Here is a 22,569-nt window from a genome sequence, read left to right on the forward strand (position 1 = left end):
ATTGCCTTCTTGACACTCATTTTGCTTAGAAACTGAATTTCTCCATAAGGCAGACTTCTCAGGACTTTCCTTTTCTTCCCTAAGTGGTGATCCATCAATATAATCCTCTTTGAAGAAGAATTCATTTACTGTAACATTTGTTCTCTGAAAAATGCATTATCATTGATAGATTGCTGCAGTTAGCTTATTGGAAATACATTCTCTATCCTATATTCTTGCAGTACCTAGTACTTAGATTCAGAGCTAAAACTTTTGAACCATGAAGTGTCAAGAAGTGTTTTGAAACAAGGAGTGTCTAGTTGTGAAGAGTCGGTGGGACACGACTGAGCGACTTCACTTTCACTTTTTACTTTAATGCATTGGAGAAGGAAATGGCGATCCACTTCAGTGTTCTCGCCTGGAGAATCCTAGGGACGGGGGAGCCTGGTGGGCTGCCATCTATGGGGTCGCACAGAGTCGGACATGACTGAAGCAACTTAGCAGCAGCAGCAGCAGTGAGAAATGGAGTATTTCCTGCTGTATCAGTAAACAAGGATGTCACAGGCATCAGGGATTCTGGGCCTCCAAAGGTGAATTCCTGAACCCTGAGGGCACTCAGGAAGGAGAAAAATACCTTAGTGAGATCAGGCAGCCATTGGGCTCCAGCCACTCCCTGTGGCGAGCACTTAAGAACTCAGGATACTAGCCCTAGGATAGCTGAGATGCTAATAAAAGGAATGATTTCTGTGAGTCCAGACTCTTGTATCTTTCCATACATAGAAAAGTGCTAATTTCCTTAACTTGGGATATCTGATTGTCTTTAATTCACAAAGATGTTCAGACTACTTGCCTTTTGTTGCAAACTTCTATATAAGCTTACCTGCCTTTTGTTGCAAACGTCTATGTAACCTGACTCATACCCCGACCCACCTCCCTAGAGCAGTTTTCTCAGGGTTTCTTGAGATGTTGCCTCCTGAGGTTAAGTCCTAAAAATTTGCATTGAATAAAACATAACTCTCAACTTTAAGGTTGTGACTATTTTTAAGTCAACACTTGCTAAGAAGCAGACAACAATGACAGATTCTTAAAGTTAGCAATTCTTTCATTCTTCATTGTTAGACTGATTGTAAATTCTTGTGCTTATATTATTTATACATTTTTCAAGATATCTGTGGAATGGTAAATGCCTTGCTAAGTGTTCCATGGAAACAGTTTGTAAGTTTATTAAAAATCCTGTATTTACTGTGTCTTGTTTATTATTTTTCAAATGTGATTTTAAGTCCATTATTTCCTCCTTCTTACAGACTTAATTCTTGGCCTCTCAAGTTATTTGATATGTTTGTACTATTATCTACATTGACCTCAGTAAATATGTGACTTTATTTCCTAGTATAACCTTCCTCCTTTTGCCATATTGGTTACAGAAGTATCTTAAATTTAAACTTTATGAAATGTAGCAAGTTTGTTGGTCAGGAAAAGGAACAATGAGAGAGAAAGGTATTTGTCTATAAATAAATTTCTTAGGCCTAAACCCAAAGATATGCACAAAAGTCATGCATTATAGAAAGAAAACCTTTTAGAGAATGCTCAAAATTTTGTGCTGGGCTTGTATTTTGTTGTCATTGCTTGGGATAACTGATGACACCTAGGCATCAAGTTCTCTCTGCATCAGTGATTTTTAAATCTGGTTACCCATTGCAACAACTTGGGGAAGTTTTTACAAGGATGTTAATGCCAGAATCTTCCCGTCAGGAATAGTGAGGTAATTGCTCTGGGGTAGGAGAAGGCAATGGCACCCCACTCCAGTACTCTTGCCTGGAAAATCCCATGGATGGAGGAGCCTGGTAGGCTGCAGTCCATGGGGTCGCTAAGAGTCAGACATGACTGAGCTACTTCACTTTCACTCTTCACTTTCATGCATTGGAGAAGGAAATGGCAACCCACTCCAGTGTTCTTGCCTGGAGAATCCCAGGGATGGGGGAGCCTGGTGGGCTGCTGTCAATGGGGTTGCACAGAGTCGGACATGACTGAAGCGACTTAGCAGCAGCAGCAGCAGAGCCTGGACAGCTGTTTACTTTTTTAAGTTCTATAGGGTCGTGTTCAGGGTTGGAAACCACTGATTTACATGAGAAGACAATATATATTAACAAAATCTCAAGTAGTTCCAGATAAAACTAAATCCACTGTTTATGCTTCACATGTGTAGAATTCAAATTTGTTTTTGAAAGTAGTTTGCATTTTTAGCAGTTTAAACAGTATTTAACTGGTTACAGTAAGCTGCTCACACAGTACCAAAGTGGGTTATAAATTAATGATTCTCCTTTTTGGCTAAACATTTGATTCATTTCAGGAATGTTTACAAGTCTTAATGTCCATATCACACCCAGACCAATTAATTTAGAATCTAGGGGTGAGACTCAGCTATTAATTAAAAAAATAAAATCCCTTTTTTAAATGGCTCTCTACATTCAAATGTAAAGCTCCATACATTTACATGTAAAGCACAAATCTAAATATTTGTCAATTTGATTTTCTTTAAATGGTTTCAGCCAAGTACAGTCTAACTCTAAGACTATTTTATAGGATATTATTGACAGACTTATAATTTTGAATTCTGAAGCCAAGATTCGTTCTTTATTCAACTACGAACAATCACACATCTTTGGTCTAAGGTAAGATGCTGAATTTCACTTGGTGTTTTCTGTGTTGTAGAAATAGTTGAGCATATGTTCTATATTTATAATATTTAAAATAATTTTATGATATTTAAATTGTTATAATATTTTAAATTTTATAATATAATATAATTAAAATTATTTTATAATATTTTGAATAATTTTTAAAGCATGTTTAAAGGTAATTTGTCTTCTGTAATATTACAGAGTAAATTATAGTCATTAGATTTTTACATTATAGTCTTTGCTGCATTTAGGTTCTGTATTATCATTTTTGCTTGATTTATTAGAGGCATTTTTTTACTATTCAGTTTTCTCAGGAGTCAACTGGGGTTTCCCTGCATTGGTATCATTGTAGCCACACGTTCCGGGAAACAAACACACTCAGAAGGACAATGCAGATAGTGGAGTGCAGTTTAGTACACCTGTGGGCCCAAGGCAGAGTCTCCTTCTAGCTAAGGAAACCAACTGACTTTTGTGAAAACCTTATGTATCTTAAGTGTACTGCTCAAGCCCACATCCCCAAATTCCTTAAACCTAACCTGGAAAATGTTAAAGGGAGATACAATCAGGTTACAGCCATGATTCATAATCAGAAGGGTCAGCTGGTTATACACTGTAGCCTACACCAATGGGTGCCATAAAGATTACAAAGGTGATTGACTACATAGAGGATTATTACATTATTTTTGGCGACAGGAAATCTTGATATGGAATCTGGTGTTTATCAGTCCCGGAGGCCAGTTTGGCTATAGGTATGTTATCCCCATGGCTCCTAGGCACATGGTCCAAAGCTCACCGAACGTGGAAGATGGCGTTTCCTTCTTTTTCAAGATGGAGGCAGCTCAGCCTGTTCCTTTCCTCCCTCGGTATTGGATTGAATTCCTGCCAAAATGTGGTCTTTTTAAAAAGAGGCCTAGCAATGGATGATATCTTGCCCAGATTTTGCTCCTCAATATTTATCATACTTTTTAACCCAAGGTTTAAATATTTTCTGGTTGAATTTATTATCCTTAACATTTAAAAGCAGCTGAATTAAAGAAATGTTCACTTTCATAGGTTCATGATTTCCTTTTGACTAGCAGAGTAACTTTTTCAAGTATGGTGGAGGAGTCAGTGAGAATGTTCAATGTAAGAAGAAAGCAATTACTTTTCTAAAATTAGAATTCTCTAATGGTAGTATATAAGTCTTAAACCTTTTTTAAAATTACATTCATTAATAGCTGAGCTTCATTGTTGGACTTTCTAGTTCAAAGAAGGTAGAAAAAAAAAAGATACAGCTATTATACTTTTTTGGGTAGTGTGCTCTTTATCTCAAAATGTGTTTTCACATTCAATTTTAATTTTCTGTGAATAGCATCAGATAATCACATAGCAAGCAGTGATGAGGATTTCTGGGGAAATCGTACCAGTAGATCCTCCTTTTGTATACCAAGTGTTTTTCTGAGTTTTCTAATTGTAGACCATAGATTGTGGCCTCTTCTTATTAATACATTGAATGAATTTTGTTCTGTATGTTTTCTTTCTTTTATAAGGTAATATTTTCCTCTGGTATTCTGGCTAAATTTTTAACAGTAGGATTTTAAGTCATATAAAAAGCAATCCAAGAAGTAAAATGCTCCTGAGGATAAAGTATATTGATGTGTGTGTGTGTGCTTTCTTATAATGTTTAAATGGAGTCATTCTCTCCTACATGAAAAAGATTTACCATTCCATTGTTGATACATGTAATAACCATCAATATATATAGTGGTTAGCAACATATAGTCAGACTGCCTGCTGTTTACTAGTTGTGTAAAGTGAGACCTCTTGGACTGCGAAAAAGATCCAACCAGTCCATTGTAAAGGAATCAGTCCTGAATATTCATTGGAAAGACTGATGTTGAAGCTGAAACTCCACTACTTTGGGCACCTGATGCGAAGAGCTGACTCATTTGAAAAGACCCTGATGCTGGGAAAGATTGAAGGCAGGAGGAAAAGGGGATGACAGAGGATGAGATAGTTGGATGGCATCACCGACTTGATGGACATAAGTTTGAGTAAACTCCCAGAGCTGGTGATGGGCAGGGAGGCCTCAGGTGCTGCAGTCCATGGGATCGCAGAGTCAGACGTGACTGAGTGACTAAACTGAACTGAAAGTGAGATGTCAGTTACCATCTGTAAAATGGAGGATAATTATATATTTCCTCATAGAGTTAACCTGAGACTTACATATAAAAAATTAGAAGGGCATAGCAGTGCTTGACACATAGAAAGCACTATAAAAATGTTAGTAATAGATAGAGAGAAGCAGTACTTCAAGTGTTTCTTTATATCTGTCTACTTGCTCCATACTATTTTTTATTTTTACTTAAAAAATAAATTTTAACTTCATTTTTTCAGTATCTCTGTAGTCTTCTAGATGCTGCCACGTAATATGCTATTTATAATGTCAGCATTCAAACAACTTTTTGAAGAAAAAAATCATATTTTAATTTTATGTTCCTTTTAACAAATTTTTCCTTGATAGGAAGTTTATTTCATTGTATTTTAAAGTCCATCCTTATAATAGTTATGTTCTTAAGTTATGCATCTCAAGTTAGTTTATTTTCATTTTTCTACTGATTCTATCATTGGTCACTGAGGTCCAATGGTGATAATTTAAGTCATAACTTCAGTTCAGTATTATATAAATCCCGTTTCTTTGTATTTGGGATTTTTGCCTGTATCATTTTTTCTCACTCACACAATTTTCTGGTTTGTTTCTACTTGTACCATTCCCTTCAGGAGATCATCTTAGTAATGTGTTTGATTTCTTCATTTAGCATTGCTTTCTTCCATTCATTTCATTTTTTTCCCTTGCTTCAAAAATCTAGACTAGCATAATGATAAGTTTTATATAATTTCTTTAGGTTTTCCACAGCACTTCGATAAGGCTAATTTGGGGCTTAGGGAAATGTGGATTTACACTTTCAGTAGCATCACATCCTATTTAAGTTTCTGAATTTTTATTTGCCAGGGTCGTCTTATAAGTCTTATATTGTAAATAACTAATACTCAAGAAGGTTGCTTCTTTGATTAGCTCTCCTACCCTCTGTTTCCACATCAACAGTGTGCAGGCTTGCCTTTATATGTCCCAATTTATATTGAAATGCAGCAAAACACATGCACAAAGAAACTTCTCTTGATATCATGTCTCTCTGCAGTCATTGTCCTATTTCTTTTTCTCTTGCAGCAAAACATGTCTGCACAAACTGTCCCCGCTTGCTCACCTCTGTTTACTCCTCAGCCCACTTAAGATTTGATATTGCCTTATACAGCTCTGTCAGAACTGCACATCCTGTTCATCTTAAGGTCACTTGCAACTTCTATGCTGATGAATCTAGTGGATTCTATATTCTCATCGTGCTGTAAGCAAGACATTGACATAATGGGACATTTCTTTCTATGTGATTTTACCTTCTGTGATAGCAGATACTCCTATGGCTGCAGTTCCTGCTCCTTTTCATTTTCTAGGCAACCTCTGATTGATAGAATACTCGGGGCTTGGTTCTGAATCCACTTTTTTACTTTATACTCTACCCCTAGTTCATTCACTTATGCCTTTGCCTTTTAGTACATCTGTATGCCAGTGGATGTCCCAGTTTTTATCCCCAATGTAATCCATTATTCTGAGCTACCAGACAACTCATTGAGTCATCTTAATTTTCTTTGCATTTCAAAAAATAATTTGTCTTTATTATAAAGAAATTAACCAATGCAGGTAATTAAATATAGTAAATGAGATTCCTTCTAACTCTGAAAGTGACGTTATCAACATTGAGGAAAATCATTCTAGATGTCTTTCTATGCATATACAGACAGAAGAATAGATATGTGGAAATAGTTTATAAAAATGGAATCATTGTTTCCATTTAAAATTCAAAATGAATTTCATAGAAAAGAAAAAGAAACCCTAGTGAGACAGAAAGAATTGCTGAATTTCAAATAGGTCTTTTCACTTGAGAGGTAATTATATCCCCAGCATTTCCTCTAAGGTTAAGAAAAAAGATTATGTAAAATATTTCAAGTGGTCTGAGCATTGTATCTCACTTTTATAAAGTATTGATTGACTCTCTGCTGTAAAATAGCTGAGGACATTAATGTTCTCATTGATTTGGCCTCCCAGCTTCCTTGTATTCACCTATGTTACAAGGATGTACTCCTGCCATTTCCTGACCTACCTTCATGAGTCAGAGACTCTATTTTCCTCTCTACTCAGGAAGGAAATGAAGCTAATCTGGGTTTCTTGTAGTGACCTAAGATGAGTAATACTTTTTATATTTGACTACAGAGTAAGATTAAAAAATTTTTAGTTTTCTCTGTTTACCTGGCCAGTTTTGTTTTGTTTTTAACTTGGAAGACATTCACATCTATATTTACTTTCTCAAATCGCCAGCTGTGCATATGTTGTTGTTGTTGTTCAGTCGCTCAGTTGTGTCTGACTCTTTGTGACCGCATTGACTGCAGCACACCAGACTTCCCTGTCCTTCACCATCTCCCAGAGTTTGCTCACACTCTCGTCCATTGAGTCAGTGACGCCATCCAACCATCTCATCCTCTGTGAGTGGCTGGTATCTCTATGAGGAAAGCATAGCAGCCTCAGGTGACTGTAATACCCAAGGAAAAACTCAGTCTTTGGTCACAGCATTAAGGGTTCCCAGATTTGGTCCCATTTGCCTTCTTTGAAATGACCTAACGACCAGCACTTTTGAACTCTTTGAATACGTTGCTCTGTGCTACATGTAGGAGATGTAATAATGTGTAAATATGATGTGATGCTCATTCTCTTTAACCTCGCTACCTAGTGAGAAATTGGATGTTGATAATGAAAAGTGTGAGGTAATTAATGCAGAAAAGAATAGCATCTTTATAAAGCTCTCCATCATCCCATTTTAAATAACTTGACAATTCCAGACTCTTACGTGGCTTTCAAGGAGCTCCATAACATCTTCACCTTTCCTATGTATATTATTAATATTTTCTACCTTCCTCACCCTGAACTAATGTAGGTTAGACTTAGCTCCATCAAGCACAGTGTTTATTATTACCTCTATACCTGTTTGTCTTGAATGTTATCTTCACTTTTGCCATCTTTGTTAAAATGTGGATCATCCTCTTTCAAGGCAAAGCTTACTTTATGAATTACTTTCTCCTTGACTTATTATAGCATAAAGTAAAAATCGCTCAGTTGTGTCTGACTCTGTGACCCCATGGACTATACAGTCTATGGAATTCTCCAGGCCAGAATACTGGAGTGGGTAGCCTTTCTCTTCTCCAGGGGGTCTTCCCAACCCAGGGATCAAACCCAGTTCTCCCACATTGCAGGCAGATTCTTTACCAGCTGAGCCCCAAAGTAAGCCCTATTATAGCATACTCTGATCTTATAATTTTCCTGGATGTCCATTGCCTTTTTGGTCATTCACAAGGACTTAATTTTATTTTTCTCTCTGACGAAAACTTAAAACTTCCTGAGGGAGTATCATTTTCTTTTGCTTTCATGCCACCTCATTGGCCAGTATTTTTTGGTTATTGGGCTAATATTCATTTGCTAACTCTGTTAATTAAGACAGTTGCCTGGAAACTTTTTCAAAGAGGCTGTGCATTTATTATATGCTAGGTGCAAATTATTTTCTTAAACATGTCTTTTAAGGACACTAATTAAGGCACAGTGAGGTTTTTATCCTCTAAAATTTGAGGTGTAATTGTCTATAATTTGAGATGTAATTGACATAGTTCAGGTGATAGTTGTATATATTGTGAAATATACTTGTATATATTGTGTATAAATGTGTGAAGTAGACTTTAACACAGAAGTCTACTTAAAATCATCAGCATGCATGCATAGTTAATAGGAATCGTTTTTTTTTGTGATGAGAACTTTTAAGATTTACTGTCTTAGCGACTTTCAAATGTAGTACACGTTCTCTTCACCCATCTTGCCCTTCTGCCGTCCTTTGGCAGTCAGTCTGTTCTCTATGTATGAAGTGTTTTTTTTTTTTTTTTTATTCCACATGTAAGTGATCATACAGTATTTGTCTTTCAGACTTATTTCACTTACTATAATGCCCTCAAGGTCCATTCATGTTGCAAATGGAAAGATTTTCTTTTGTATGGCTGAATAATCTCATTATATATATATATTTTCATTATCCAGTTATACATCAATTGAAATTTAGTTTGTTTCATCTCTTGCCTTTTATAAACAATGCTGCTATGAACTTGATGGTATATATATCTTTTTGAATTAGTGTTTTCACTTTCTTTGGGTAAAATATCCAGAAGCAAAATTGCTGCATCATATGAGACCTATATTTTTAATTTTTTGAGGAACCTCTGTACTGTATTCTGTGGTGGCTGTACCAACTTGTGTTTCCACCAACAGTGCACAAGAGTTCCCATTTCTCCATATCCTAACATTACTTCTTGGTGTTTGGATAATAGCCATTCTAACAAGTGTGAGGTGATCTCATTGTAGTTTTGATTTGCATTACCCTGATGATTAGGGAATTTGAGCATCTTTTCATGTACCTATTGGCCATTTGCCTATTGTCTTTGGGAAAATGTATATTTAGACCCTCTGCCTATTTTTAAATTATATTTTTTTTGTTTGTTTTTGAGTTGGATGAGTTCTTTATACATTTTAGATTGTATCAAAATGTAGCTGCTCATCAGCTATATGGTGTGCAGCTTTTTCTCTCTCATTATGTAGGTTGTCTTTTCATTCTATTGATTTTTCTTAGTTTCGTCTGGTCCCACTTGCTTATTTTTGTTCTTGCCTTTTTTTGTTGTCAGATCCCATGAGCAACATGATGTTGTTCAAGGTTTAGCAGTTTTAAGATTTTCTTAACCATCTTTTTGGAGAACAGAATGGCAACCCACTCTAGTATTCTTGCCTGGAGAATCCCATGGACAGAGGAGCCTGGTAGGCTGTGGTCCATGGGGTCACAAGGAATCAGACATGACCGAGTGACTAAGCAGCAACCACCTTTAGGCTAGAGGAACGTTATACTCTTCCCTAGACTATTTTATTTCAATATGAAAACTGTATTTTATAGAGGAAAAAGTTAATCGTTATTAATATTAATAGTAGTCTTTATCTCAAACTGTAAATTATGTTTTAGTTATTGACTGTAGAATTGCTTATTTTTAATATTTTAAATCTTAGGTAGTCATTCTTAATTATACACATTAAAATTTAATATGGTTAAAAATGTTAATATAGTTCTCCTAAAATCTATTATAATACATCTTCATTTGAAACTCTAATGTGGCCTATTTGTTAATTTTCTTCAAAATAAAAACTCAATAGTTTTATTTTGAATCCAAATTTAAAGAATAGCCTTTAAAATTAATCACTTGCTGCCGGGGTCCAACCCTGGTGGATCCAGGGAATTTGAAGGTGGGGACGGCGTCGGCGTCTTTGGAAAAATACATATTTAATTACAGATATATAGAGAGATTAGAAACGGATAGTGTAGTAGGAGATGGTATAGTGGAGAAAAGGAGGCTGAATCCAGATGGGAATTCAGCCAGAGAAATGGGAGCAAGAAAGAAGTGACATGGGGGAATCAGTCTTTCCGGAAACTGATCGATTCCTTTATTTTGGGGTTTGCTTATATACCTTTTGTTACACATAGGGATGAATACAGAGTCACGCGGGGGTCAGCAGTCCTGACCTTTATCAAAATCAGGTGCTTCACATAAATGTATAAAAAAAAGGTCTTAGGGATATTACATCATCTTCTGGCCATGAGTGAGACCTGCTGACATTTTATGATCCTTTCTTTCTGATAACCAAAAAACTTATTTTTTCCAAGGGTGTTTTTTCTTAAACCAGGCACCACCCTCCAAATAAAGTTGCATTCCTATAGGGTGAGGGTTTAGTGAGTTACAATCAAGAAAAGAATTTATTTAATCCAAGGTTAACATGATTAATCTTAAAGGTTAATACTTATTTCTCCTATATGCTTAAAGGTTAATACTTATTTCTCCTATATGTTAGTTATATTCATTATAAGGACAGGGAACATGGAGATTTAGCAGCAAACATCAGCCCAACAAATGAAAATCCTTTCACCAGTGCTCCCCTTAAGATCTGTCTAGTCTTAAGATAGTGATAAAGTTACATTTTTACATAACAAGGACACAGGGATTTATATTAAAGTACAGTGATCTATTACAAAAGAGAAAATCCATTAACTCAAAAAGTCTAGTATTGCTAACATCAAAAACTACTATATTTCCTTTTCTATATTCCAAATACATTGATTAATATATTCGCAGGTGCCTAAGGATGTGGAGGCCTGGCGGCAATCATTGACTCAACAATGAGAAAAGCTCTATGCTAATTAAGACTTTCAAAATACTGCAAAACTCTCTGTGCTGTTTATGGTTGAGAGGTAGTAAACAATCATGTGGTAGTGGCAGGAGTATGGATAATCCTGTCACACAAGCTAGTCTGTCAGCAGAGAGGTTTGACCTGAGACATCCTTGTCCCACCCAGGGGAGGGAATTAGCAGCAATTATTGGCACAACAAATGAAAAGCCCCTCACCAATATAATTCCTAACCAACCCACTATACTAATAATTTCTAACTCCCCAAAAGAATTTGCCTTTAGTAAGTCTAAAACACCTCATGCCTCAGGTTGGGAGGCTGTAAACAATCACATGTGGCTGGACGAACCTATACAGGTGGGCTGGATAACCTTCAGAGGAGTCGTAAGCTGAAACACTCTTGTCACGCCCAGGAATTTTTATTGCCTTGGAGCTACATGTGTACTCCTTCTCCGAGAGAAATGGTTATGGGGGAGAACATAAAACAGACTCTGGTTTTGGGGTAGATGCTCGGGAACAGGGGGTTTCCTGAGGCTTGATCACGCCTTTGCGTATGCCAAGCCTCCTTCCTCATGACCTTTGCCATGGGCGGAGTTCCTCACGCTGGCCCCTGGCAACTTGCTATTTTATTTTATATCAATGAATAGTAAATTTTATACATAGTATGATGAATAGTTTTTTGCATAACTAACTTCTTTATAAAAAGTTTGACCTGGAAGATGACTTGAAGAGGAAAAGTAAAAAATACATATTTTTCAGTTTAGAAACAGTCTGGTTATCTTGAACATAGAAAAGTGTTAATATTCCATTGCAGCAAACACCAAACTATTTATTCCCAGTGACACAGATGCCAAGTAAACTTAAATCTTATTAACACTGGTAATAAGAAATAATTTAAAAATTCTTTTGTAATGTTTCTTTAACATCAAAAATTAGAATATAACCACAAAACTGTCCACATTTTAGATTCTGGATATACATACATGTATATATCAAAAACATAATTTTATTCTATTAAGTTAATTTAAAAAAGGTAATCTTTAAACATCTCAGGTCAAACAGAAGATTGCAAGAGTGAACATAGATATTTTAAGAGTCAGTGAAATAAATGGATTGGAATGGGCAAATTTAATTCAGATGACCCCTGTATCTACTACTGTGGGCAAGAATCCCTAAGAAGAAATGAAGTAGCTCTCATAGTCAACAAAAGAGTCCAAAATGCAGTAATTGGGTACCATCTCAAAAATGACAGAATGATCTCTGTTCGTTTCCTAGGCAAACCATTCAATATCACAGTAATCTAAGTCTATGCCCCAGCCACTAATGCCAAAGAAACTGAAGTTCAATGGTTCTGTGAAGACCTACAAGACCTTCTAGAACTAACACCAGAAAAAGATGTCCTTTTCATCAAAGGGGACTGGAATGCAAAAGTAGGAAGTCAAGAGAGATCCTTGTAGTAACAGGCAAGTTTGGCCTTGGAATAAAAAATGAAGCAGGGCAAAGGCTAACAGAGTTTTGCCAAGAGAACGCACTGGTCATAGCAAACACCTACTTCCAGCAATACAAGAGATGACTACACATGGACATCACCAGATAGTCAGTACCAAAATAAGATTGATTATATTCTTTGCAGCCAAAGATGGAGAAGCTCTATACAGTCAGCAAAAACAAGACCAGGAGCTGACTGTGCCTCAGATCATGAACTCTTTATTGCCAAATTGAGACTTAAATTGAAGAAAGTAGGGAAAACCACTAGACCATTCAGATATGACCTAAATCAAATCCCTTATGATTATACAGTAGAAGTGACAAGGAGATTCAAAGGATTAGATCTGATAGAGTACCTGAAGAACTGTGGACAGAGATTCTAAATGTTGTACAGGAGGTAGAGCTCCAAACCATCCACAAGAAAAAGAAATGCAAAAAGGCAAAATGATTGTCTGAGGAGCCCTTACAACTAGCTAAGAAAAGAAGAGAAGTGAAAGACAAAGGAGAAAAGGAAAGATGTATCCATATGAATGGAGTGTTCCTAAGAATAGCAATGAGAGAGATAAGAAAGCCTTCCTAAGTGATCAGTGCAAAGAAATAGAGGAAAACAATAGAATGGGAAAGACTAGCCGTCTCTTCAAGAAAATTAGAGATACCAAGGGAACATTTCACACAAAGATGGGCACAAGAAAGGACAGAAACAGTATGGATCTAACAGAAGCAGACAATATTTAGAAGAGGTGACGAGAATACACAGAAGTAGGTCTTCATGACCCTAGGTAACTACGATGGTGTGATGACTCACCTAGAGCCAGATATCCTGGAATGTGAAGTCAAGTGGGCCTTAGGAAGCATTGCTATGAACAAAGCTAGTGAAGGTGATGGAATTCCAGCTGAGCTATTTCAAATCCTAAAAGGTGATGCTGTGAAATGCTGTACTCAATATGCCAGCAAATTTGGAAAACTCAGTGGTGGCCACAGGACTGGAAAGGGTCAGTTTTCATTCTCATCCCAAGGAAAGGTAACGCCAGATAATGTTCAAACTCATGTGCACTCATCTCACATGTAGCAAGTAATGCTCAAAATTCTCTAAGCAAGGCTTCAACAGTACATGAACTGAGAACTTACAGAATGTCAAGCTGGATTTAGAAAAGGCAGAGGAACCAGAGAGCAAATTGCCAACATCCACTGAATCATAGAAAAAGCAACAGAATCCCAGAAAAACATGTATTTCTGCTTCATTGACTATGCTAAAGCTTTTGACTGTGTGGATCACAACAGACTGTGGAAGAGATGGGAATATCAGACCTCCTTACTTGCCTCCTGAAATATCTTTATGCAGGTCAAGAAGCAATAGTTAGAACTGGACATGGAACAATGGACTGATTCCAAATTGGGAAAGGAGTACGTCAAGGTTGTATATTGTCAGCCTGCTTATTTAACTTCTATGCAGAGTACATCATGCAAAATGCCAGACTGGATGAAGCGCAAGCTGGAATTAAGATTGCTGGGAGAAATATCAATAGCCTCACATATGTAGATGACACCACCCTTATGGCAGAAAGCAAAGAGGAACTGAAAGCCTCTTGATGAAAGTGAAAGAGGAGTGTGAAAAAGCTGACTTGAAAGTTAGCATTCAAAAATTGAAGATCATGGTATCTGGTCCTTTCACTTCCATGGCAAATAGATGGGGAAACAATGAAAACAGAGAGAGACTTTATTTTCTTGGGCTCCAAAATCACTGCAGATTGTGACTGCAGCCATGAAATTAAAAGGTGATTGCTCCTTGGAAGAAAAGCTATGACCACACTTGACAGCATTTTTAAAAATGGAGAGATTACTTTACCAAAGACGATCCATATGGTCAAAGCTATGGTTTTTCCAGTAGTTATGTATGGATGTGAGAGTTGGACCATAAAGAAGGCTGAGCACTGAAAAACTGATGCCTTTAACTCTGGTATTGGAGAAGACTCTTGATAGTCCCTTGGACAATAAGGAGTACAAACAGTCAATCCTAAGGGTAATTAATCCTGAATATTCATTGGCAAGACTGATGCTAAAGATGAAGCTCTGATACTTTGATCGGCCAATGTGAAGAACTGAATCATTTGAAAAGACCCTGATACTGGGTAAGATTGAAGGCAGGAGGAGAAGGGGATGACAGAGGATGAGATTATTGGATGGCATCACCAACTCGATGGACACACATTTGAGTAAGCTCTGGGAGTTGTGACAGATAGGGAAGCCTGGCTTGCTGCTGTCCATGGAGTCACAGAGTCGGACATGACTGAGAGACTGAACTGAACAGAAAGAAGACAATCAAATGATGTCTAACTAATTAAAATAACCAACTTAGAATTCTCTATCAAAGAGTTCTTGTTTATATAGAATGATTAGAATATAATGAAAACAATATTAATTAGCCTCTTAAGGGAAAACTCATACCTCTTGAAGATAACCACCACTAGTCTCTTCATGCCTATAGTTCCTTTGATTGAAAATTCTTTTTGAACACTGTTTTTAATCTGTCTTTTTTACTTTTTTTAAATTCTTCTTTCATATCTATATATATTCATCTATACCATAATTTTAAAGGGATGAATAATATTCCAGTGCCTCTCCCAGCTTTCTGTTTGTTTATAAATGTAGCTTTTAAAAATTTTGCATCTTTATAAATATCTCATTCCATATTTATTTCTTAAAACTATTCTTTAGAAATGGGCTTACTTAATTTAAGTTTACTGACTATGCCAAAGCCTTTGACTGTGGAGCAATAAACTGTGGAACATTCTGAAAGAAATGGGACTACCAGGCCACCTGACCTCCCTCTTGAGAAACCTGTATGCAAGTCAGGAAGCAACAGTTAGAAGTGGACATGGAACAACAGACTGGTTCCAAATAGGAAAAGGAGTACATCAAGGCCATATATTGTCACTCTGCTTATTTAACTTATATGCAGAGTACATCATGAGAAATGCTGGACTGGAAGAAACACAAGCTGGAATCAAGATTGCTGGAAGAAACATCAGTAACCTCAGATATGCAGATGACACCACCCTTATGGCAGAAAGTGAAGAGGAACTAAAAAGCCTCTTGATGAAAGTGAAAGAGGAGAGTGAAAAAGTTGGCTTAAAGCTCAACATTCAGAAAACGAAGATCATGGCATCCAGTCCCATCACTTCATGGGCAATAGATGGGGAAACAGTGGAAACAGTGTCAGACTTTATTTTTTTGGGCTCCAAAATCACTGCAGATGGTGATTGCAGCCATGAAATTAAAAGATGCTTACTCCTTGGAAGGAAAGTTATGACCAACCTAGATAGCATATTCAAAAGCAGAGACATTACTTTGTAAACAAAGGTCCATCTAGTCAAGGCTATGGTTTTTCCAGTAGTCATATATGGATGTGAGAGTTGGACTATAAAGAAAGCTGAGCGCCGAAGAATTGATGCTTTTGAACTGTGGTGTTGGAGAAGACTTTTGAGAGTCCCTTGGACTACAAGGAGATGCAACCAGTCCATCCTAAAGGAGATCTGTCCTGGGTGTTCACTGGAAGGACTGATGTTGAAGCTGAAACTCCAATACTTTGGCCACCTGATGTGAAGAGCTGACTCATTTGAAAAGACCCTGATGCTGGGAAAGATTGAGGGCAGGAAGAGAAGGGAACGACAGAGGATGAGATGGTTGGATGGCATCACTGACTCAATGGACATGAGTATGGGGTGCTGCAGTTCAAGGGGTCACAAAGAGTCAGACACCACTAAGCAACTGAACTAAACTGAGTTCAAGTTTAGGCATATTTCCTACCTTATGTATTTCTATGTGCCCTCTTCCTATGACTCATTTTACTTGACCTCTCCATTTTATATTCCTCCAAATTTTGACACTTTCCTTTTATTTGTTTCATTCATTGAGAAAATAGTTATTGAATTCCTACCAAGTGCTGCACTACTATATATGGTCTGTTTGGGAGAATTGTATGATGTTTGTCTCTTTATTTCTGGAGTTCTTTTTATGAGTCATCATTTTATGACTTTTCCTCTTTTACTACCTACCTTTCTAACTGAATTCTAGAGTGTCTTTGGTCCTTTACCCATTTTTTTAATTATTTTTATTTTCTACAGTGGTTTCAATTTTCACTTCTTTACTAGCTAACCTTGTATCTTTCTGTCTATCCTCTGTGCTATCTCTTGACCATATGTCCAGATTTTATTGACCATTTGGATATGCACACACAAGTTTGGGCTTCCCTGGTGACTCAGTTGGTAAAGAATCTGCCTGCAATGCAGTAGACCCCGGTTTGATTCTTGGGTCAGGAAGTTCCCCTGGAGAAGGGATAGGCAACTAATTCCATTTTTCTTGGGCTTCCCTGGTGACTCAGATGGTGAAGAATCTGCCTACAGTGCGATCCCTGGGTTTGGAAGATCCCCTGCAGGAGAGCATGGCAACCCACTCCAGTCTTCTTGCCTGGAGAATCCCCATAGACAAAGGAGCCTGGCGGTCTATAGTGCATAGGGTCTCAAAGAGTCAGACACAACTGAGCAACTAAGCACAGCACAGCACACCACACAAGTTCAGCAAACTTGTTATATTCCAAAGCTATACTCTGTGTGTACTTAGGGAAATCCGAACTAACTGCCAGCTTCGGGAGATCCCAGAGCACTTTCTGAAACTATGATGTGAATTTGGTACGTAGCTCAAATGAGGAGGCTTTCCACAGCCCCTGCTCACTCTTTTTGCTGCTCACTAGTTTTATGGGCAAACTGACCTTGCCCCCTTTTTTATTCTTCATAAACGGTTATAGGTATATCAGAATCTTTAAGCTCCAGATTTGTACGTGTGGTTAGTGTGCTTGTAGTTCATGTCTCATTGTTGGGTTTGATCAAATGGCAGAGAACTGGGTATTGCATTTTTACTAGCTAGTTTGTGTGTACTAATCAGAAGGAAATCTTCTGTATTGGATTTTTGTATTGTTTGGTTAAGTAAAATATACATGATGCATTTGATTAAAGTTGATAGAAGTAAAACTTATGTAATTTATGGTGATGCATTTTTGAAAATAGTTAAAATGTTATTAGAAACGTGTTGTTTCAGTGTATTCAAGGAAGAAAATCTAGGGAAAAAATGGCAGGGTGAAGAGAAGAGGTGTGTGACTCCTAGCATGAGGAAAGCAATGAACATTTTTGGACTTCATTCAAATAGAGATGATAGCTAAGAGTATACTGCCCAGAACCATTCTGGTAGCCTGGACAAGTGCCCATTTGCTCACGTTAATGATACGATGGTGATGATTAAAAAGTGACGTACAAAGAATGTGATAATTAAGAATAGGGAATTATTCTGGTGTTGAGATTTGATTTAGGTTATTAGCAAATTCATGGGGGAATAGACTGTGTTCAAAATACATCCCAAACCTAGTGAAAAGTTTAGGCCCAAATTTGAGGCCATTTTATTCCTTGAAACAGTTCAAATAAACATTCATATTAAGGAAACACTGATTTTCACTGCCAGAAATGAATTGAAATTCAGAATGTTTGGTTGGATTTTAAAAATAAATTTCTCTATACCATGCATTATAGACACACATTCTTTTAAACTTACGAATATTATAATGGATATTAACTTGGCATTATCCAGGCTCAAGTGCCACAGCTTCTGATTTGAAATTCTAAAATTCTAAGAATTTATTTGCTCTCTGCATCTCATCTTAACCTCAGGTGATGAGATTTTTTGTAGTCTTTATTTAGCCTGACTAATTTGAATATCAATATATTTTGCCAAAGAAATATTAATATGCTTGATTATGAGGTATTGCTCCAGACTTCGTGTATACTATTTTGTTGCTAAATGCATAAAAATTTAAATTCTTGGTCCTGAGGTTTACGGATACGGAATTATAGACCTTTACATCATAACTTTGCAATTTTTAAGTCACTGAAGTTTAAGGGGAGGGAGACTTTTGGGAAAGAAAAATTATATAATGTGTAGTATTTGAAAATCCAATTTTTCAATGATGTAAGATACCCATTTCCACACTAGGTTGGGAGGCTCCCTTTGCATCTGAGGCAAAACAGTGTATCTTCCATGTTCAGAGCAGGGCTTATGGCTCAGCTGCATTACTCTCATTATCCTAACTCATTTAGGGCAAATGGGCTTTCATTGAGTCAGCCCTCACAGGGGAACCTCACAGAGGCTCACAGCATGACTAACGTGAGCTGGTTCACCTCACAGCTTGATCACATTGTTAGTGAAAACAATCTGGCCTAATTATCTTTGGTTATAACTAGATTATGGTAGTTATGCTTATTGATACAGTTTCAAGGATATAGTGATATCTCCTGACAATATGATTTGACAGCATTGAATCTGCTGGGTTAAAGCTCAAGTGACAGAATTTCTACCTCAAGTTTTAGACCTTATTCTAGCCTTTAGGTCACCTAAAGTTGAGAGTTAGGGATTACTTGATATGAATCAGAGAAGCATACCCAAATATTGTAGGGGTTGTTGCTAAAATTCAGAGTCATGCATTATGTCACTTCTTTGGTGGTAAATAGTGTAAAATTTAATAATACATCATGTAATTGCATGTGATATCTTGACATTTTAGGCCACTAGAACTCAGAAACTTCACTGAGATGGCCATGAGTTCTTTGGATATTTCTCTCTGGCACACCTACTCTTGCTGGAATATGTAGAAGACAAGCTGTCCTTTTCACAACGTATCATCAGTAGAGTAGTTTTTCATGATAATTTGAGGGATGATAGGACTAAATTTTGATAAAATGAAGGATGTGTTACTGTCCATGTTGAATGAAAGCAAGCTGCTCTTGCTTTTCACATTAGCCATATTACCCACTCCAGTGTTCTTGCCTGGAGAATCCCAGGGATGGTGGAGCCTGGTGGGCTGCCATCTCTGGGGTTGCACAGGGTCGGACATGACTGAAGTGACTTAGCAGCAGCAGCAGTATCTTACCACTGAGAGGGCTTCCCTTGTGGCTCCGCAAGTGACTTTTACTTACCAGTGAGAGATTTTGTTAATTCACTGGTGTAAAGAGGCTTCATCTTGATTATGCCTTTTGTTACATATAATGAACAGATACACAAAGGCAGGAAGCATGCCCACTGATCAATGCTGTATAAAGTGTCTAACAGAGATAGGGGCTTAGTCTTCAGTGCCTGAGGTAAGATGAGAAAGATGTTATTAGATATCATCAATAAACCTGACTCAAACAAGCCATAGATTTGATTATCCCCACAGCTGTACAAATGCTTTCATGGAATTACTGCAAGGGCTGGATCCTTCCCCACTTTAAATAATTGTGTTATGCCTCCAAAAGCTTTGCTATAGGCAAACAAACTCTTATGTCTCACTGCCTTCAACCAGCAACACCATATCCCTGGGATACTAGACTGTTTGGGTTCCTGGGAACTGCAAGACTATAATAATGTGGGTAATATTTGCACATTGTTTAGAACTGTAGGAAATAGAGAATGAACAGCTAAGGTCTGTGATTACTGTCTGTCTTTTGGTGTACAGAAACTTCTCTTATTTTGATAAAAGTAAACTATAATGCCTAAGTAACAACCTAAGGGAGTTTGTGTCTGGAGTAGGTAGAATCAATCTACTTCTAACTGTATTCTGAGAGAGACACATACATATACACAGACACTTCTGAAATTTCTTCTGTGAAACTGTTGCTATCTTTACATTAACTTTGTTATTGCTACTTCATCTGTTTATAAAAAAAACTGAAAATATACCATTAAAACATTTATCTAGTTTACTCTTGAATGTGGATTCATCTTGGATAATTGTTGATTTTCTTTGAAATACTTCTTGATATAACCAACTCTGTGTATGAAATAAGTAGCAGTTTTTTTCTTAACTTTGGGAAATATGGGTTGGAGTCAACAAAAATTAAGCTGCACGATTTGTTATTTGCAAGCCTAATAATATGTAAGTTTTGAGACATGTTTTTCTGATCACTTTTTAAAAATTAATGGATATGAAATTTGCCCACTCCAATTCACTTTGTAAACCTAGCTTTAATGTCATGGTTAGCCTAAAAAGATGGTCTTACTCAAGTGACTTTTTCTTCCATATTTACTGTAGCTGCTAGCTTATACAGATATGCTGATGTAACTAATGAACCCATTAGGATCTGTTTATTAGATGATTACATGATTGAGTATTAAATGGCACTTGTTGTAAAGGCTTTATGCATGATTATTAAAATATACATTCTTTTATTGATATTTTTAATTTGTTCATATTGCATATATGTTTATACTTCATATGAATAAAATGCTATACTTTTTCACATTATCACTCTAGCATAATGTAAGTTTTTAAATGAAATATTAAAAATACAAATATTGCATAAAACATGAGCTTAACAAGGTATTGTAAATTAAATGTCTACATAAAATCCCAGTCAACTAAATAAAGAAAACTTACTAGTACTATGCATTTGTTGATCATGACTGCCTCCCTTCTTGCTAATGGGTAAACATTATTCTGACTTTTATGCTATATACTACTTTGACTTATTTTTATTTTTTACTCCTTTTTTTTGTATTTCCAAAAAATACATTTTAATTTTGTTGCTTTTTGTTCTTTATTTTAGTTTTAGCATAGACTATATCCTGTCACATCTGACGTCTTATTTGTAGCATTATATTTCTAAGGTCAGTGCTCATTGCTATATAATATGCCATTAGCAGATGTAGACTGTATTTTGTTTATATATTATGCTACTACCAGACTTTGGGGGTATTTACAGTTCTTTAGTTTTAGCTGTCATAAACAACTTGCTCCACATGGAACATATAGATACATATCTCTGTGTACATACATATATATAATTCTTTTGTGTTACAAAAAAGATATCTAAATATTTAAAGAGGTTTCTGAACTTCCTCTTCTATTCAGTTAGATTTTTGTTCATCTTTGTGCAAATAATGCATTGTTTTAATTACTATTGCTTTATAATATGTTACAGTAATTATAGGGTGATTCCTTCTACTTTGTTGTTTTTCAAACATCTTGGCTACTTTTAGTCCTTTTCTTTCCATGTAAAGTTTAATTTCACCTTGTCACACAAATCAACCCATTGGGATTTTAATTATCATTGGACTGAATCTTTAGATCAATAGTGAGTGAACTGGCATCTTTATAATGAGTTTCCAATCTGTAAACATGGCATATATCTCCAATTAAGTATTCTTTAATTAGTCTCATTAGAACATTGGGTGTTTTTTCCATAGGTCTTACATGTATTTTGTTAATATCTGTAGCCTTATGTTCCTTGGTATATACTACAGTGCATGGCAGTATCTCTGAGTCCTTTAAGAGCATGGACTCTGGAACAACATTGCCAGAATGATTTTAGACAAGATTCATAACTCTCGATGCTTCCATTTCCTCACATGTGAAATGGAGATGGTAACTATACCTTCCTCAGAATTACTGTGAGACTAAATATGTCACATAAATCTAGAACTGGTGGTGAGAGTCGCTCAGTCGTGTCTGACTCTTTGGAACCCCATGGACTATACAGTCCATGGAATTCTCCAGGCCAGAATACTGGAGAGGGTAGCCTTTCCCTTTTCCAGGGGATCTTCCCAACCCAAGAATAGTACCCAGGTCTCCCTCATTGCAGGCAGAATTCTTTACCAGCTGAGCGACCAGGAAAGCCCAAACATCTGATAAATGTCTGAGATTGTATAGATGTACAAATTATTAATTCGTTTTGATTATTCTGTTTTAAATGCTTTCAGCTTGTTAGTGGAGGCATTTTGTTGAACCCTAACCAGAAGCTTTGTACCTTAAAATAACACACATTTATCTCAGTTTTTGTCAAGGTTCACCCTAGCTTGGTCCTTTTGCATAGTCTCATAAGGCTGCAAACAAGGTGTCAGATGGGGCTGTGATCTCATTTGAAGCTCAAGTAGGAAACGGTCTGTTTCTAAACTCATAGATTGTTGACAGAATGTAGTTCCATAATTTTAGCACAGAGGGTCTAGTTTTCCTGCTGCTTAGAGGTCAGAAGCCCTTGCAGCTTGCCAGTG

The 22,569-nt window shown here is 36.6% G+C and overlaps 1 protein-coding gene across 2 annotated transcripts in view; it reads left to right on the forward strand.

Annotated features, from left to right (window-relative positions):
* The window catches only part of TBC1D32 (TBC1 domain family member 32), a 197,984-nt gene that overhangs the window by 90,372 nt on the left and 85,043 nt on the right, over window positions 1-22,569 (forward strand). For both annotated transcript variants that reach the window (XM_040239024.1, XM_040239025.1), the window contains one exon: window positions 2,563-2,651. In XM_040239024.1, the coding sequence (XP_040094958.1) occupies window positions 2,563-2,651 (89 nt within the window). The remainder of the gene's footprint in view (window positions 1-2,562; window positions 2,652-22,569) is intronic.

Source organism: Oryx dammah, unplaced genomic scaffold, assembly GCF_014754425.2.
Source record: "Oryx dammah isolate SB20612 unplaced genomic scaffold, SCBI_Odam_1.1 HiC_scaffold_4, whole genome shotgun sequence".
NCBI lineage: Eukaryota > Metazoa > Chordata > Mammalia > Artiodactyla > Bovidae > Oryx > Oryx dammah.